The sequence below is a fragment of the Pteropus alecto genome, unplaced genomic scaffold, assembly GCF_000325575.1.
Source record: "Pteropus alecto unplaced genomic scaffold, ASM32557v1 scaffold20, whole genome shotgun sequence".
Taxonomy (NCBI): domain Eukaryota; kingdom Metazoa; phylum Chordata; class Mammalia; order Chiroptera; family Pteropodidae; genus Pteropus; species Pteropus alecto.
In genome coordinates, this window is record NW_006436298.1 from 4,196,091 (window position 1) to 4,215,671 (window position 19,581).

General features: G+C 33.1%; 2 protein-coding genes and 1 non-coding gene across 6 annotated transcripts in view; 2 read left to right on the forward strand and 1 right to left on the reverse strand.

Annotated features, from left to right (window-relative positions):
- Positions 1 to 1,852, forward strand: part of PPWD1 (peptidylprolyl isomerase domain and WD repeat containing 1) — a 20,160-nt gene extending 18,308 nt beyond the window's left edge. Inside the window, exons 10-11 of one of the 2 annotated variants that reach the window (XM_006913079.3) lie at positions 356 to 538; positions 1,552 to 1,852. In XM_006913079.3, coding sequence (XP_006913141.1) covers positions 356 to 538; positions 1,552 to 1,695 — 327 coding nt within the window. In that variant the 3' untranslated portion in view covers positions 1,696 to 1,852. Of the gene's footprint in view, positions 1 to 355; positions 539 to 1,480 lie in introns of both variants that reach the window. The other variant, XM_015590533.2, reaches the window with a different exon arrangement.
- Positions 1,853 to 3,449: 1,597 nt separating this feature from the next.
- TRIM23 (tripartite motif containing 23) overlaps positions 3,450 to 19,581 on the reverse strand; it is a 36,382-nt gene continuing 20,250 nt past the window's right edge. The window contains exons 1-6 of one of the 3 annotated variants that reach the window (XM_006913081.3): positions 19,112 to 19,321; positions 15,546 to 15,680; positions 9,839 to 9,968; positions 9,186 to 9,296; positions 7,850 to 7,974; positions 3,450 to 5,728 (exon numbers count right to left, since the gene is read on the reverse strand). In XM_006913081.3, the coding sequence (XP_006913143.1) occupies positions 5,549 to 5,728; positions 7,850 to 7,974; positions 9,186 to 9,296; positions 9,839 to 9,968; positions 15,546 to 15,680; positions 19,112 to 19,243 (813 nt within the window). In that variant the 5' untranslated portion in view covers positions 19,244 to 19,321 and the 3' untranslated portion in view covers positions 3,450 to 5,548. The other 2 variants (XM_006913080.3, XM_015590539.2) reach the window with 2 other exon arrangements.
- LOC112480752 lies at positions 6,558 to 6,676 on the forward strand. Its single transcript, XR_003046763.1, has one exon. It is a non-coding gene; the product is annotated as a 5S ribosomal RNA (ribosomal RNA).

The following is a 19,581-nucleotide window of genomic DNA, read 5'->3' on the forward strand; positions in this document are numbered from 1 at the left end:
GGAAAGAGAGGAGGGCAGGGCAGTTATAGAAGACCTAATATACTACACAGATCCTAAAACTTATTCACACTATTAATTGGTTTTAATTGGATTATTGGGGTAGGTAGTACATGTCTATAAATGAAGACCTTTGCATTTTTGTTTTAATCTTTGAAATTAGGTAGCAGTTGAGCACTGGAAATACATCATCCAAATTAAAGTATAACTTACTAAGAGTTTAATAAAATCTCTTTATATAGTAACTGTTAAAGTTTTGACTGAATACAAAGCACTCTTGGAAACAAGATCTCCAAAGTAGACAGTATAGAAAAGGGCGGTATATTACGTTTTTTTTTTTGTATATTTTTCTGTTAAGGGCTTCATGATTCAGACAGGAGATCCAACTGGTACTGGTATGGGAGGAGAAAGCATATGGGGAGGAGAATTTGAAGATGAATTTCATTCAACATTACGACACGACAGACCATATACACTCAGCATGGCCAATGCTGGATCCAATACTAATGGATCTCAGTTTTTCATAACAGTAGTACCAACGGTAAGTAGAACAGCATTATGTGTAAGCCAAGGTTCAGTGGTTATGATCTAAGAGTGAATTCAGTGGAAGAGAGAGCTTCATTATTCTCTACCGTTATTTATATCTGCCAGGATATAAAAATGAAAACAATTTATGTAAGAAAATATAAAATTACCTAACAATGAGATTTTATTTTGTAAAACAATACATCTGTAATTTAGGACACTTGAGTTTTAGTCAGTTTTGCTACTATTGTTTTGTATAATCCAAAACAAATTATTTCACATCTGTGCCTCTTTCCTCATCTTTAGAATGGGAAAATTAAAGTATATGAATTCCCGATTTTAAGACCTTTTCCCCACATTTTTAAACCTCTGAAATCAGAATGCAACCATTGTGGATTTGACGGAATATGGTAAAAGAATGTCTAACTCTACTGTTATGCAGTTCTACAAAATATTAAAAATTATTTTTTGGAATTAAGTATGAAGCAATGAAGGAAAAATATAACTACTATCTGCCAGGCACATAGTCTCATGTAATATTCACAATACTTCTAGTACCACTATACCCAGTCTTAAATAATAGAAGAGGAAACAAACAGACATGATTAACTTGCCAAAGGTCAGGTAAAGTAGCAGAGCCAGCATCTGAGCACCCATCTCTCTAATCCCAAAGCACTTGCTGCTTAAACTATTCCAGACTGCCTCTTAATTGTACAGGTAGATTCCTGCAGAGAACTTTTAAAGCCTTGGCCATAATTCTTGAAACCATGCAAAGAAACTTACCTGTAGCAAGCATTGTCCAGCTCCTTTTGGTCTTAAAGGTGCAGAAACTTAAAACATTATACTATGCTTTTATGTTTATAAAGCTGGAAATCACTCTGAAAACCTGCTAAGTGAAATTATTGTAAATCCTTTTAATTACATAAAAAAGTAAAGCATAAATTTAAATTCTCTTTAGTTTGCTCACCCAGAGGATGTGATTTAAGAAATCCCAGTTTACCAAGATTTTCCATTTGTCCTCCAACACAGCCTTGGCTTGATAATAAGCATACAGTATTTGGACGAGTGACTAAAGGAATGGAAGTTGTGCAAAGGATCTCCAACGTCAAAGTCAATCCCAAAACAGACAAGCCCTATGAGGATGTCAGCATCATAAATATTACTGTCAAGTAAAATAAGATTTGTTTCATTGTATGTGTAAAAAAAAATACACATAGTAAACAGGATTATTTTACATTAGGAATCTCTTAAGACTTGCTGAACATACAAATCATGTTTCAAGGATGCATTATTTTTATATTTTTCATTAAAAGCCATTTTTTAAAACTGCTTTTTCTTGCAATATTTCTCATCCTTGGGGGGGTGGGTAAAAAATTGAAATGGACTAAACTCAAGCAAATAGCACTTCTTATGTGTAATTTCTCATGAGACTCAAAACCATAGTAATGAGGGTGGTATGTATTTGTTCCTTAGCTTTTTAAAACGTGCCAGATAATCTGCCCTCATGTTTCGTTAGATCCACAAAGGGTACCCAGGATCTGATAGTATATACCATTCCTTTCTTTTACGACGTTTGTATTCCATGCCGAATAGTTTTGTCTTTTGATTATTATTAAGTAGTAAGTAGTTAGTAAAACTTAATAAAGGAAGTCCTTTGGGTTAAAAGAGTTAAATTCCTTAATAATCATCAAATATTTCAAATATAAGAATCAGAATAAATGAATACCCGAGTCTTTAGTTTTTATATAGATTCATTTACTTTTTCACATTCTTTTTCTAATGTAGCTAAATAATTTTTCTGTTCTCAAGTTTACAGTATATCTTTTCTTACTTTACTAAATATACCATCAAAGAATATATAGAGCAAAAAACTTTAATATCTAATAATGGAGGTTAATAGAAATTGGAATTCCACAAACTCTTGTATGATGAAAAAAATCTCAAATTGTACTACTTTAAAATTGTGTCCTTTTAAAAAGTATAACATAAAGTTGGACATAAAATGACTTTTCACTGTGACATTTACCTTTTCTTCCTAATTTTAGGTGTTGAGATTTATCTACCTGGCAATTCATTTATTCCTAAAAGCTTAAAACTAAATTTTTGGTTAATACTGCCACCAAGTGGTGGTGATGCCTCATTCTCCTCAAAATATAATTATTTTGCTTTGAGTAAAAATCATATTTGATTAATGAATTTTTCCATGTCACAAATATAACATAATCTATAAACCTAAACACATAAATTGCCAGATGTCTTTTTTTAAGGATGCTTTCAATTATTAGCAAGATACCATCTGATACTTATTCATTAGTCCTTTTCACTAATTCGTTTAGGGGAAAAGTACAGTTATCGTCTTCCCTGTTACTACTTTTCAAATCGAGAAGTATCTCAATGTTACATAAAATACTTTCTCATCTACAGTCATGCCACCCTGAACCTGCCCGATCTTGTCTGATCTCACAAGCTAAGTAGGTCAAGCCTGGTTAGTACTTGGATGGGAGACCTAGGAATACCAGGTGCTGTTAGTGTTAAAAAAAGTAAGTTTTTCTCTTAGAAATATTCATAGGCTACAGCTAAGTTTTCCAAGCCATTTTCTAAAACGGTTATTTAAAATGCTATTTCTCAAAAGAAACAGGTTAAATTTAAAATTTTTAAAGCAATAGATTTTGTTCAATGCAAAATTTTAGCTCTTTTCAAAACATAATACTTATTTAAATGCGACTTAAATTGCAAATACAGAATGTTATTTCTAAATCTTAAATAAACTACATCTTAAATTTGACATGAGTCCCTACCCAATTTTGTTTTATTGTTTCTCTTAACCACAGCACAAATATGACTTTTTAAATTGGTTACTGGCACTACTACTAGATAGATGGTTCGAGAAACAGAATTTTTAGAATAATGATAGGACTTCTTTAAAATGATTTTAAGATTTTATTGCTGTCTATTCTGACCATATGTGGAATGCAAATAATGGCTTCTGGTAATTATAAAGCACTCCGGAATTACAGACCAGGGCTATACACTTGAAAAACCTGCTTTACATAAATCATACAGTAATATTTAGGGTTTCATTTCACACAGAAATTTAAAGCTAGGTGTTTAAAATGTCTCTCATTCTTAAATTTGACATTTCCCAGAGGGAACGAGTACAATCATTAACATGATTAGTGAAAGAATACAACCACAAATAGTAATAATAAGAGCCTGAGAAAAATATTTCTTTAAAAAAAAAAAATCACACACAAACACTACTATTATACATTATAATCAGGTCTAAGCACAATTTTTAAATTGTGTTTAGTAATGTGCTAAGAATGTGAATTACAAAGTTTAATAAAATTGGTGAAATATACAATATACAAGGAAAACAAGTTTACATGTTCTCAACCTAGTAGAGAAAACAGTTCAAGGGCTCACAGGCAAATATAACACCGTTTTTATTTTTCACAGTTCTTGCAATCAGTCAAATATTAAATAATTTAATCCAAAAGTATATGCACAAATTACACTTGTAACAGCATGACCTTTTACTTGAAAAATAAGGACAATATATTTACTTATTTACACATTGCCCATAACACTGGACCTTTTTTTTAAATGCTTTGTTTTCTGAAAGTTGTTTTTAAACAAAAATACATTTGAAGAGACTAATAACTCCACCTAAAAGTCACATCTTGTCATCACACATCAATGTCCTGATAGTAGTTTCCAACTAAGATTTAGGATTCAACCTCATCCTAAAAATAGAAAAAGTATTTTTAAAAAACCATAAAATCCAATCTAGTATGTTTAAATATAATAAGTTGTACTGCCATAATAAGGGAGTATCCTTAAAAAAATGAAAAACAGTAAAGAGCACAAAATTTTTAAACTTTTACCCTCAATAATGCATAATTTAATGTAATGTAAACTTTTTGAACGTTTCTTCTTTTCCTTCCTTAGACATGTTCTTTTAAATAACTTTTCAAGGTCTTGTCATGAAGAGCCTTGATCATGTTTGGTCAAGATAAATGCACTTAGTTTAGGAAAACATTTTAAAGTAATTGATGTAATAATCTTTCCCCACTGTTTAAACGTCTCTTAAGGGTGAAGGTGATTTTCTACTTAGATCTCTTATGTAAAGCCAACCCTGGTTCTGTATATAACTTAATACATTTCACGTATAGTCATGTCACTACAGATGCAATATTATTTTTAAAAGAAACACTACCAAGTACTTTAAATATGTTGAAAAAATAGACCAATTTAAAGCTCTGACCTAGGAAATAATACAACCAGGGTCAGCTCTGGAAATGGGTCTTTCATAAGTGAAGATCAACTAGAACATAACTGACTTCACAGTTTTATTAATTGTTCTTCAGTTTAGTACAAATCTGACAATCAGGCCTAGTTAGATAACATTTCATTCTGACTCACTGGGTTTTATACAAAATGCTTTAGGAGTAAGTTTTAATAAAACGCTTTATAAAGTTAATTATCTATAGCTTATAGTCTTAGCATTAAAGGTGTTCTGTTATACCTAAAGATAAAAGTAATTCTATTATCCAAAGATGCAATTTGTGGATTCTGTTTCATTAAATCACTGTCGTTTTACTACTAATTACTGCCAAAATTCAGTGAAAAGGCAAGTTAAAAAAGAAGCTATGCTTCACTTACTTGACACAGAGGTTCCATTAGGCACTCAGTTGGCTATAAGAAGAAACCTTCACCTACCCTTTCTCTGTAACTACTTCTCAATATATGTGTCAAAATAATCTGAAAAACTTAAATAACCAATGTATATTTTTAAAAAATGTATACGCAAAACCCTATTTAATCCAATTTAATCTGTTCAATCAGAATTTAAATTTCACTACAGAATAATTTTTTAAAAAGCAATATTGTACCGAATTCCCAGTCCAAGATTCCTTTTATATACTTATCCTAAATTAACTATCTTTGAGATGTAGAATGTCTTAGAACATATGTGCAAAATAACTCTTAACCACAAAACTTTAAACAACTGTTGCATTTAAAATCAAGCAACATCCAATACTCCAGCAGCCACAAGTTGCCGTGAGAGCCAGTCCAACCCTTCATATAGTCCCATACCACTTCGAGCATCACAGCCCTGGATGAACCAGCTACGACCACAGCACAGTTTATGAAGACTGAGAAGTTCAGTGATCTCTTCTACTGACACAGCTCCAGCAACATCCTGAAAGATACGTTTTTAAACCAGTCCATCAACATCATTTTCCTAATTTACTGTTTGTATAGAATTCTGTTAGTACCATTCTAACGGAAGCCTAAGCTAAAGTTAAAACCTAGATTCACTTTCAGTAATTATTCTGAGATTAATAAAAATAGAAAAAATTCGAGTTTTGGTTAAATTGCTTACTTATTTAAAACATATATAGCTTGTAACATATATAGCTTACAATAAAATCAATAAAAGCCATGCAGCTTGAATGATACTGCCTGAGTCATTATAAGGTATCAATTTAAAAGAAAAACTAACACATATATATCATAAAAAATGGCTTATATAATGAAGTTTATTAAACTCTTATTCCAAATACCCCTACTTCCCAGAAGCAATCACCAGTAATAATATCTCATACTTTTCCAGAAAATTTCTTGGAGATAAATATCTTTCCATTATCAGAACAGATTTTCCACATTATTTGTAACATCTGAATTGTATTCCACTGTGTAAGTGCACGATAATTTCTTCACTAGGCCTATGCTGAAGATTTAGATTGAAGTTGTGGGCTTGAAGTTGTGGGCTTATGTGCTATTATTACATATATATATATATATGTGTGTGTATATGTACATATACACACATACATACGTATATATACATATACACACATACATACATAAACACACGTGTGTGTATATGTATTTTTTCCTTTTTTTTTTAAAGATATATACATCTGCAAAAGTATCTGCAGAATAACTTTAGGATATTAGTCTGCAGGATATATTACTAGAGGTAGAATTGCAAGGTAAAAGGGTATATGCATCTAAAACATGGACAGGTCTATGGCCATGCCACCCTGAATGTGCCCGATCCCACCTGATCTCAGAAGCTAAACAGGGTCGGGCCTGGTTAGTACTTGGATGGGAGACCACCTCGGAATACCAGGTGCTGTAGGCTTAAACAAATAAACAAATAAAAAAAACTTGGACAAGTTATTGCCATATTGCTCTCTAAGAAAATGTCTCAGTTTGATAACCACTCCAACAGTGTATGTGAGCCAGAGGGTTATCAAAGATTTTTGTCTTAAACAATATGATAGTTGGCAAATGATCTTTCACTTTGTCTATCTGCATGTCTTCAATCCTAAGTACAGTGAAGTGTATTCACTTGTTTTTTAATTAAGGGGGAAATCTTTTGTTCCTCATCCTATTCTTCCTCCTTATGACATCTATTGCACTAAAATATTCTCATCCTCCTAGAAACTTAGGCTCAAGATCTAGGGATCTTCCACTACTCCCTGTCTTTCATCCTCCCCATACGGTCACCAAATTGCTACAATTCTACCTTCATAAAATGTCTTCAATCTGCTTCCACCTATCTATTCCTCTAGTTTAGGATCTTGTTAACTCTCTCACTTAAATTACTGCAGCAATTTCCTTCATCTCCATCTCCAGTCCCTCCCCTGTACGCGATTAATTCTATATCCTAGCCCAGGATTAGTCTTAAAACTTTGACATGATCTTATCACCAACTAGTCCAAAAACCTTTGGATGGTTCTCCTTTGCTCACAGAATAAAACCTAAATTTCTCAGTCTGGCCCTGTCAGGCCTTTACAATATGGCCTTATCTGTTATTCTAGATTTTCTTCATCTTCTACCTGCCCCTCATATAAAGATCTGCTTGATACTCCCTAAAAATACCCATGCTTTTATTTTCTCTGCCTGCAATGTTTTTTCCTTCACATACTGACTCAAAGACTTATCCATAATTTCAACTGAAATCCTATTTTTTAAAAATCTTAAAAATGTCACCTTGAGAACTAATTTCCTATAATACTTTGTTAATATTACTGAAGTTACTTACCAATTTTATTTGCATTAGAATATCATATATAATCACTTACATGTTCGTATACATACATGGGACTTTCTGGTGAGCATCAACTACTTTATTTCCTTTTGTATACTCCAAGGTACCAAAGCACAGCACTTACTACATAAATTGCACTCCAAATACACAGCAAAAACGTTATAAATATCTACTAATTATTTCTCTTTTGAAATCTTTCCAGCTACCTTATGATATGGAATGCACAAAACTACTAAAATAAATGTTCTTAAATACAAATACCTGTTTGTTAGCAAAAATCAGGAGCAAAGCATCTCGGAGTTCTTTTTCCGTTAACAATTTTGCAAGTTCACTGTGTGCTTCACTAATTCTGTCTCTATGACTGCTATCAACAACAAATACAACAGCTACCCAAAAAAAAAAACATTCAATTAGTCACTGCTTAAGTTTCAGTAAATAGACCAAATATTTTAAGGCTCTCATTATTATATTATGGGTAGTTAGTCTACTACCACTATTTTCACAGAAAGGCTGCCTATTATTAAAGAAGCACCTAGCAATAATTAATGGTATGATCTCAAGTAGTTAACATAACTTTTCAGCTTTCATTTCCCCATCTATAACAGGATTTGTAACACATGCTTTACCAAACAAACACAAGTTGCTGTGTATGTCAATATTTTCTCTTATTGAATGAAAATGTACCTCTCATGATCTACCTACTGATGCTACTTATTCTTTGATTATTAATTCTTTTACCAAAAGATAGTCCTTTAAAAATAAATAAATCACCATCTTCATCTTCCCAAAGATTCTCTTTAGGTACGTAGCACAGCACTTTCCACATAGATTGTACTCAAAATACACAGCAGAAACTTCATAATTATCTATTGAATTGATAATCTTTTGAAATCTTTCCAGCTTCTTTATGGTAGCTAAACATCCCCAGGCTTTCAACCATTCCTCATGATCAAAATTTCATTTTTTCCCCCATTAACCACTGGTTAAACTCAATATCAAAATCCCAAAATAAAAATAATTAGTCTCTTTTCTAGGTGGAAAGGAGGATGACAGGTGGCATAAATGTAAGCTTCATGTTGGGATACAGAAAAAAGTGTAGAATGGGGCCCAAATGTTAATACTAGGTTAAATATATGCAATATAACACACTTTGGTCAAAAGCAAACCACTGTAGGTTGTCCCACAGATAACTGAGTGGAAACAGAGCTATTGAGATATAATACGATAAATGTTCAATTGAGCAGCAGAACCATACATCACAAATTATATTATACTCCACAATATTGCCAGCAATTACTCATATGAACATTAATTATATACTTTAACTGTTAAGAGCAGCAAGAGATAAGTACTGTTAATTGCCCACATATCTAAGTATTGTTTTTATGTTACAATTATGGCTCTTCATGAAATAAATCAAAGTACATATCCCAGTTTTTCCACTTTCATTTTTTTAATAATGTGGGTCTGGCTACCAATATTTAAAGGTCAAGTCAGTATTTAATCAATGCTTAAATATCAGCTTTACTAAAATCAATATACTGAAAACCGGCATCCTAAAAATCTGAAAAATTAAGATGTCATTTTTCCCACTTACCTTGGGTATTGAGGTAATAATGTTTCCACAATGGTCTTAATTTGTGTTTTCCACCAACATCCCAAATAGTGAACTTTAGATTTTTATATTCTACGGTTTCCACATTAAAACCTATTTTAAAAAAAAAAAATTACTTTAATAACTGAGCTTATCATATTTATAGTGAGTGATATGCCAAACACAAGTCAAGCTCCTGTTTATAACTATGACTTACAAATTATCTTCATACAGCAAATATCTACTGCTGCCTAACCAACACCCCTCCTAATAAACCTACATAAAGAATGTATATCTTTATCAGCTGTCAGCCCTCTGGAGCTCTAGTAGTGTCTTTAGGACCCTGAAACCCAGGTACCTGCCAACTCTGCATACTCCCACCCCCTCACTCCTAACGCTCAGCCAGGGTCATTAGTCCTTTATTCCTTTCAACTGTCCCACCAATACTCTGTTCCTTCTTTCTATACTACCATCCACATTTCATTCCAACAGCTCTGAATCTTGCATTTTTCCTCTGAACTGCCGGTGTCTTAGAGACAGAAAAAAAGTCCATCTCCATGCCAGAGTGGCATAAAATAAAACCCCAAGAAGTCATCTATAAGCTAAGGTTTGCCTATAAAATGTCCATTAAGGTAAAAAGCAATACTCATACTTACCAATTGTTGGAATAGGCTGCATAAACTCATCCTGTTTTAACTTAAACAAAATAGTGGTTTTCCCGGCTCCATCTAATCCTAATGTAACAACTCGAATTTCCATTTTTGGTCCAATGTGAACTCTATTGTCCTATAATTTTAAAAAAATGTTTAATCTTTTAATTTTGACATGGAGTTAAAAGCATTAGGATTTATACTTTTATTTATAAAATCTTTGTTAATTACTGCTTTCTCTCCTACTTATTCCTCAACCCACTGAAATGAGTTGTATTCCCTAAAATACTCTGAATCTGATCTCATAGAGAAGAATCACTCCTTATTGTGAAATCCCTTAGTAAAACCAACTACTTTGTTTTTGTATAAATTTAAAAAAAAAAAAGGCACTTAATTTCCCCAGATTTTTTAGCTTAATTGAATCTTCTTTAAGGTTTTTATGCTGTGCTAAATATATTATTAATTAAAAATGAAAATTGCTGCTCACTTCCCAGAAACATCCAGTTAATTTCATGTATATCTCTCTACTTTCCTATGCACACACTGGTTAATATACAAACAAGACAAATACACTTCTAAAAATTTAATAAAAAACCATACACTGCAACTAACTTTTATACTCAACAGTATATTATGGAATCCTTTTCATTTCAAAACATAAAGACAGACCTTTTTCTTTCAACTGCTTCATTATATTCTATGAACCACAATTTAACCAATTCTCAACTGACAGATGGTAGGTCATCTCTGAATTTTTTATATTATAAACAATGAACATACTCGCAATAAACATACTTGTACATATTACTAACTGCATGACTTCTCTGCTTCACTTTCCTCATCTATAACATGAGGATAAAAATAGTACCAAACTTATACAATTTTTGCAAGAACCAGTTTTTAAAAATTCACATATAAGTGCCCACAACAGCTCCTGGCATATGATAAGTGCTATATAAGTGTCAGCAATTATCATTTTGCCTCCTCATATGAGCACTCTTTTCTTGGCTTTTATGATTCAAAATTTTCCTGGTTTTCATCCTACCTTTTTTTGGATGCTCCCTCTCATTTTCCTTTTATCTACCTCTTAAATGTTGGTATTCTTGAGAATCTGTATGAGGCCAGCTTCTCATTCTACATGTTCTCATTTACTCCATGTACTTCACTTACTATCCTTATGATGATGGCTCAAAATCCACACTTTAGTATAGTCCTAAGCCTCGGAAATAAAAAGTATATATGGACCAGAATACCTTTGTGAGAACTCGAGAGACCAGCTGAGAAGCTAAAGCACCCGGGCCAACATAAAAGCAAGAAGGGATTCCAACAAAAGGGGTAGGAAAATTCACAGATTTCTGCATACGCATCTATGTCCCTACCCCGACCTGGCAATAACGGAGCAACCAGGAGGGAAAATCCCATACAAGCTTCCTTCTTTGGGGCAGAAACAGAAGAATGGACTGAGTGTCCAAAGTTCTGACTCATCTGGGGGTTGCCCTAGAGACTGGTTTCTGTCTCACCTGACTTGGACCTCTTAGGGACCAGTGGCATATTTGAAAACCACTTGAAACACAGGCAAGAACATGCCATGTTGGAGCTGTAGTTGCACAGGGAGACACCATGGGGAGCAAGAGATTACTAGACTCTGAGAAAATATAGGGGCAAAGTGCTTAGAGAATTTAAGATAAGTAAAAGCACACGCACAAGCCCAGAGAAGATATAACCCCAGAAAAGGTGCGAAAAGTCCCAGAATCTCTAGCTGGACTGATCGGTGAAGGTCTTCCCAGGCTCGAAGCCAGTTCATAAAGATTAGGAGATGTAGATGTTTTTTCAAATGCCCAAATCTCAATAAAATATCATGAGGCATACAAAGAAACAGAAAACATGACCCAATTGAAGGAACAAAAAAATTCTAAAAACTGACTTTGAAAAAAATTCAGATCTATGAGCTGCCATACAGAGAATTTAAAATACCTATCATAGAAATGCTCAATAAGCTAAAAGAAACAGAGACAAGTAACTAAATCAGGAAAGCAAAGAATGCACAAAATGAGCATATCAACAAAGAAACTCCAAAAAAGAACTAAAATTCTGGAGCTAAAAATATAACAACTGCATTGAAAAAGTTCACTAAAGAGTTTGAACAGTAGGCTTCACGAGGCAGAAGAAAGAATCAGCAAACCTGAATGCAAGTCATTTGAACTCACCAAGTTAGAGGAGAAAAAAGAACTGAGTGAAGAAAAGTAGAAAACTAAAGTGATTTATGGGACATTAGCAAGAAGACCAATATATGCATTGTGAGAGTACCAGAAGAATAAAAAGAAAGAAAGGGGCAGAGAGAGCTTACTTGAAGAAATAATGGCTGAAAACTTCCCAATCTGAGGATAGAAATGGACATAAAAATTCTAACTCAATGCATTCCAACTAGGATAAACCCGGAGATCCACAATGAGATACACTATAATCAAACTGTTAAAAGTCAAAGACAAAGAATCTTAAAAGCAACAAGACAAAAGTGACTCATTGCATACAAGGGAAATTCCATAACATAATCAGCCAATTTCTCAGCAGAAACTCTGGAGGCCAGAAAGGTGTAGGAGGACATATTCAATAATGGCTGAAAGAAAAAGAAAAAAAAAACTGTCAACCAAGAATGCTACATATAAGTGTCCTTCAAAAATGAAGGAAAAAATGACTTTCCCAGAAGAACAAAAGCTGAGGGAGTCATTACCATTTGACCCCTGCTCTATAAGAAATGCTGAAGAGGTCCTTCAAGTTCAAACAAAAAGAACACAAAGCATTATGAAATAATAAAGTGGTAAAGGTAAATACATGAAAAAATAGTAACCTGTACTATTGTAATTTTGGTTCATTAATTTTTATAGAATTGAAATAACAAAAATATTTTTTAAACTATTAAGGCTCTGTTAATAGGTATCCAATATATAAAGATGTAATTTGTGACATGAATAACAAAGTGTAGGGGGTAAAGTAAGGTTTTTAGTATGCAATTGCAGTTAGTACAAAATAGAATGTTATAACTAAGATATTTTATGTAATTATAATAGTAAACACAAAAAAAATCCATAGAATATACATAAAAAGAAATTAGAAGGGAATCAAACCATGTCACTACAAAATAAAACACAAAAGAAAGCAGTAAGAGGGGAAAGAAGAGACCAAAAAAGCTATAAGATATACAGAAAACAATTTACAAAATGGCAACAGTAAGTCCTTACCTATTAATAATTACTTTAAATAAAAATAGATTTAACTCCCCAAACAAAAAACAAAGTTTGACTAACTGGATTTTAAAAAAAATAGATCCAACAATATGCTGTCTACAAGATACTTACTTTATATCTAATGACACACATAGGCTCAAAGAGAAAGGATGGAAAAAGATATACATGCAAATCATACCCAAAAGAGAGCAGGGGTGGTGATCTTAACATTAAACAAAATAGACTTTAAGTTAGAAACCACTATAAGAGACAAAGAAGGTCATTATATAATGAGAAAAGGGTAACTTTATAAAGATATAACAATTATAAATAATTAGATTATAAATATATGGATTAATGCCCTAAACACAAGACCTAAAACTAAAACTCCTAAAAGAAAATACAGGGGAAAGCTTCATGACATTAGATTTGGCAATGACTTCCTGGATATGACACTAAGAGTACACTCAGCAAAAGCAAAAACAGACAAATGAGACAGTAACAATCTTAAAAAATTTTGTGAATCAAAGGACAGTCAAAAAAAAGCAACCTAGGTTTTGGGAAAAAATATTTGCGAATCAGAAGAAAATATTTACAAATCATTTATCTGATAATGTATTTACATTCAGAATATGTAAAGAACTACAATTCGACAACAAAAAGTCAACTCAAAAAATGGGCAAAGGACTTACATTAAATTTCTCCAAAGAAGATATAAGATAGTCAGAAAACATATGAAAAGATGCTCAACATCACTAATCATCAGAGAAATGCAAACCAAACCACAATGAGATATCACCACACACCAATTAGGATGGCTACTATCAAAAAAACAAAAATAAAAGCCACACACACACAAAAATTAGTGTTAGTAAAAATGTAGAAAAACTCAAACTCTGGTGCACTGCTGGTGGGATTATAATACAATGCAACCACTATGGAAAACAGTATGGCATTTCCTCAGAATATTAAAAATAGAACTAACATATGATCCAGCAATCCTACTTCTGGATATATATCCAAAGAATTGAAAGCAAGGTCTCAAAGAAATAATTGCAGACCCATATTCATAGCAGCACTATTCACAATAGCCAAGAGGTAGAAGTAACCCTAATGTCCTTTGATGGATGAATGGATGAACAAAATGTGCTACATACAATGTAATATTATTTAGCCTTAAAATGGAAGGAAATTCTGTCTCAACATAGATGACAAAAATGCTATGACATACATGAACTTTTGAGGACATTATGCTAAATGAAATAAGCCAGTTACAAAAAGACAAATAGTGTATGATTCCATTTACATGATATTTAGAGTTGTCAAAATCCAAGAAACAGAAAGTAGAATGGTGGTTACCAGGAGCTGGTAAGGTGGGGGAAATGAAAGTTACTGTTTATAAGACATAGCGTTTCAGTTTTCAAGAGGAAACATTTCTGGAGATCTGTTTTGCACAATGTGAATATACTTAACAATACTGAACAGTACATTTAAAATGGTTAAGATGATAAATTTTATATTATGTGGTTTTTGCCACAATAAAAAAAAATGTAATATATCCTCACAATAAAGTATCTTGAAGCTGAAAAGAGGAACAGAAAATGTCAGTGTATACTGCTATAGAGATGGTGTATTGTCCAGGATATATACTTAAGTGAAAAGGGCAAAGTATAGAAGTACGTAAGGTATTCTACCATTAAATATAGGGAATGTTCAGATATATATATAGAAATATTTCTCCATTTTTTTAAATGATGACTAAAACTACGAAAAATTATAAATGGTTTTCTATGGGGAAGGGAGGCAAGGGTACAAGGGTCAGAGATAGAAGCTAGACTGCTCTGAATGAACCTTGTTTTGTAGATTTAACTCTGGATCAAGTAAATATTTCACATAACTATAAAACAACATTAAATTTAAAATAATACAGTCCCTAAAAATAGAAAGCAAAATGGAATGCACAAACCTTTTTAACTGAGGAGGAATCCACTTTAAAAGAAACTAAAATACATCCATGCTTCGTCTGGATTCTGTCTCAAAAAAAGCAACTTAAAATTTTTTTAACGATCTGAGAAATCTGAATACTAACTGGATAATGGATAGTATTAGAGATTTATTATTAAAATTTTTAGGTGTGATAGCAGTATTTTGTTATGTTTTTAAAGAGTCCTTACCTTATAGGAATATATTGAAAAATATTTCATAGATGAAATACGATATGATTTGGGATTTATTTCAAAATAACCTAGGAGACTGCGGATAGAAAGGGAAGTAGGAAAAGGGGAGATGAAATTAAAAGTTTTTAATTGTCAAAGTGGGTGCTGGGTACAGGAAGATTCTTTATATCTCTTTGTATTTTCCACTAATAAATTTTTTTTAAGTCCTATGATTCATTAATTTCTTGGTTGTCTTTCAAGCTGATTATCATGGAATATAAATAATTATCATTTGTCAAAAAACAAACCTAAAAATGAAGTACAGGACATTACCTTTGTAAAAGTCACAGGGATGCTGGCATCCAACTGAATGTGATCTGCAACCTCTGTAAACTGCTGCTGCTGTTTTTGCAATGTTTCCAGTAACCTTGTAATTTCTTGTTTTGCCAAAACGACTCTACAGTCATCCTAAAAAAGAAAATATTTCTTATAAACATGTTAAAGAAATAAAGAAAGGAGCTATCATCAAAACTCAAAAAAAAGCTCATTTAACATTACAGTATTCAAAGTTAACTTAAATGTAAATTTGATTAGGATAATAATAAGGCATTAATAAATAATTTAAGAACTTATCAACAAAAGAATGAAGAAATAAAGTGCGATACATTCACAAATGCAACACTATATACCACTCTATGAGAATGGGCCACAATTACATGTGATGACATGAATTTTACAAAAATAATATAGAGTATGAAAGAAGAAATAACATGATGTGTCATACTGTATGATTCCATTTATATTAATAGGCAAAAAATAAGGTATGCATTAGAAATCAGGATCGTTTACCTTTAGAGGAAAAAGCAAGTAGTCACTAGAAAGATGTCTGAGGGGTTGCTGGAATGCTAGTAATGTTCTGTTACTTGATCTGGGTGCTGGCTGGTTATACAGTAATATCCTGTCTGAAAATTCAGCCAACTGAACAGTTCTGAACACATTTCTGTATGTATATTGTACTCCTATAAAATGTTTTTCAAATAATTTAAAATATACCTATATTGGTTTAAAAAAAAAAAAAAAAAGACTACAGGTCAAACTGACAAGCCTCCCTCTCACTCTAAAGCTCCAGGTCCTTTCCTCAAAGTCGAGTCCTTTCCAGTTTCTTAAATATTATTCCAGGTATTCCATACATACGCCAATATTGTCTTCATAAGACATATCTCCCAACGATGAGAGCAGTGGTGTCGATTTTTGCTCACTGTTGCATGTTCATATTAGGTGATAGCAATTCCATTGTTCCAGTTGCTTGGAATAAAAACCTTAAAGTTACTCACTCTTATCTTTTCCTCCCTAATGCCCCGCATTCAACCTGTCAACAAATTGTATCTTATATCCAGAATCTGGGCACCTCTAACCCTCACTATCCAAGCCACTATTATCTTTCATTTGGAATGCTACAACAACTCCCTAAGCTCTGAACCCCTTCCTTCTATCTTTGCCCTCCTTCAAACTATTTTTAATACATCAGTAGAGTGATCCTTTTAAAAAGTACAATCAAGTCACTCTTGTGCTCAAAACTCTACAACGGTTTCCCCACTTCAATCAGTAAAAGTTGACGTCCTTCCAATGGCCCACATATATAATCCCTAACCCCTCTGATTTCAGCTTCTATTGCCCTCCTTCTCTTACTCTATTCCATCCACAGTGGCCTCTTGCTATTCCTCAAACACGCCAGGAATGCTGCCTAGGGTTTTTGCTCTAACCAATTCCTCGGCTGGACTGTTCTTCCTCCCAAAAGTGCTTAAACTAATTCTTTCAACTTCCTCTTTGAGTCTTTGTTCAAATCTCACCTTCTCTTTCTAATGCTTACCCTGACTATTTAATAATGCAATCTGCTGTACCTCCATACTTTTTCATATACTATATAATTTACATTTTTAGATATGGTTACAGTTTATTGTCTGTCTTCTTGTAGAATGTTAACTCTACAAGATTATGACTTTTTGCTTGCTTTGTTTACTGATATATCCCATGTACCTAGAATGTACATGACATATAGTAAGCAGTCGACACGTTTGCTAAATGAATAAACAAATCCTCACCATTCAGCATCATGCCTTGAACTTAGAGGGGAGGGATGATTAAATTTTATTCTCAAAATTGATAATAAAATGTGCGATGTGCAATCCATTCCTCTGTTCAATTATCTCTGGCAGGAAGTTTTAAGAATATTTGTAGTGGTTAGGGTTCTGTAGCCAAAAATCAGAATGAAACTAATAGGTCTATATGAAGAATAAATCAAAGACCCTAATTTCATTAGCATTAACATAGTGAGATAATACCACATCATTAACAATTACCAGCCACTTTGACACAATGCTTCGGAAACTCTAAAATACTTCTAAATAGTTCAGTAACTACAAATGTACTTTTTAATAAAATACATGTTAAAATTTGACCTTGAAGTTTGCAAGTAAATATGATTTAGGACATGATCCATTTTGATTTTGTTGTGTGGCTTGATTACCCACTAAACAAGTATTTATTAAGCTCTTTCTATCCAGATACGAAGAATTTCAACATATAAAGATATACAAGATGCAGCCTGTCAAGAGCTAGGACAAATACGTATACTGTATCATTCAGGTTCAAGTCAGGAGACAAACACCACATCAGTCATATGAACAGAAAGAACTTAATATGAAGCACTGTTAACAAGGTGTGGTTATAGCTACTACCCTTTGGGCTGGGGAACGAAAGGGGAGATGCTAGAATTATTAAAACTTAGAAACTTACAGGAGGGGACCCACAGAGCTCAAACTCAGATATCTGAGGAAAATTATCTCATATAAGGAGTGACTTTCACAGGAACACCAAGCAAATGGGAACCCACAGGAAACTACCTCCACCCTCTAGTCTTTCTCTAGTGTCCCTTATTGGCTAAACTAACATGGGCCAACTGGCAAAGCAGATATGTGATTTGTAGAGTTTGTCCCAGCATCACAAAGCAAAATACAGAAGAATAGGATTGGAGCTCAAAGACAACTTAAGAAATGGCAAACACATCATTATAATTCAATGTAATAAGGATTAAACAGTTCAAGAGTGATATGGTTATGGCCTGGCCACATTCATATAATTCCAATCAGATTATCTGCTTTTAAAGAAAAAACTCTCAAAGTTTAGCTCTACAATGATTTGAAATCAACACAATTATTAGCAATATGTCAGTAAAGATCAACTGCAGCTTATTGTGAATTCCTAGGGCAATAATTAGCCTTAGATAGCCCATTCATGAATGCAAATCCAAAATAGAAATGATTGACATTTTGTTAAAAGAACCGTAATTCTAATTTATTTAAAACGTACATCATCTGCAAACTGGGTGACAAATTGCTTATGATACCTCAACCATGAAAAAAACAAAAGTTTGCTGTGACGTCAAAGAACCATTGAATTAGAGCAGCGATAGGTAGTACCTGCTAGGGAGGTACCCCTCTCTCCTCCACTCCCCCCCCAAAAAAGAACAAAGAAGGAGCTTCAAAGAATCACAAACATGTGGGCTAGACTATCAGGAAAGGGAGATAGATGTAAGCCCACCAAAGAATGTACATACTTGGCAGAGAAAATGGCTTAGCATGACTGAAGAATGACAAGAAGTTAGATCGGTTCTAGAACCCATGGTTTTATGGTGGGAAGAGCACATGAAAGAGGACACTGATATGGTTGGTGAAACAATTCAAGGTTAGAGACCGTGTCGTAAGCATGTGGTAACATATAATAATATAAAAAAAATTTATTAAAGTAATAAACTAAACTAGTGTATACCTCAGGTAATTATCTACTTAACCTTACAAATCCTTTTTTAACTATGTCCTTCCTGTGTTTAAACTACTTACCTGTTGTAAAGTCTTTTCACAATGAAGACAGGCTGTTGAAACCTGTGACAACAAAATTGTCATATCTTCTTGTTGCTGCCTGAGCCAAATCAATTTTTCTCGAACATGAGCATCAACAACACTTAGAGCCATTTCTTCTTGACGACACAGAGTTTCATGTAGATCAGAAAAGTAAGCTCGGACACATGACCGGGCATTCTCTGCAGTACCTGGTACCTAAGGAAAAAAAAATAAGCTTTAAACAACTGTAACCATAACTAAGATTGTATATGTGAAATAATGAAAATTTAAATGCCATTTATATCCTTAAAAAATTCTAAGATTTATACATCCATGCTAGATCTTTCCCCTTAATCATAGCCTTTGGATATCTAACTGTTTAAATGACATCTCAAGCAAAATGGAATACCTCATCTCCAGTCTCTCCCACCCCCAACCTAGTTTCCTCCATCTCAATAAATGGCAACTCA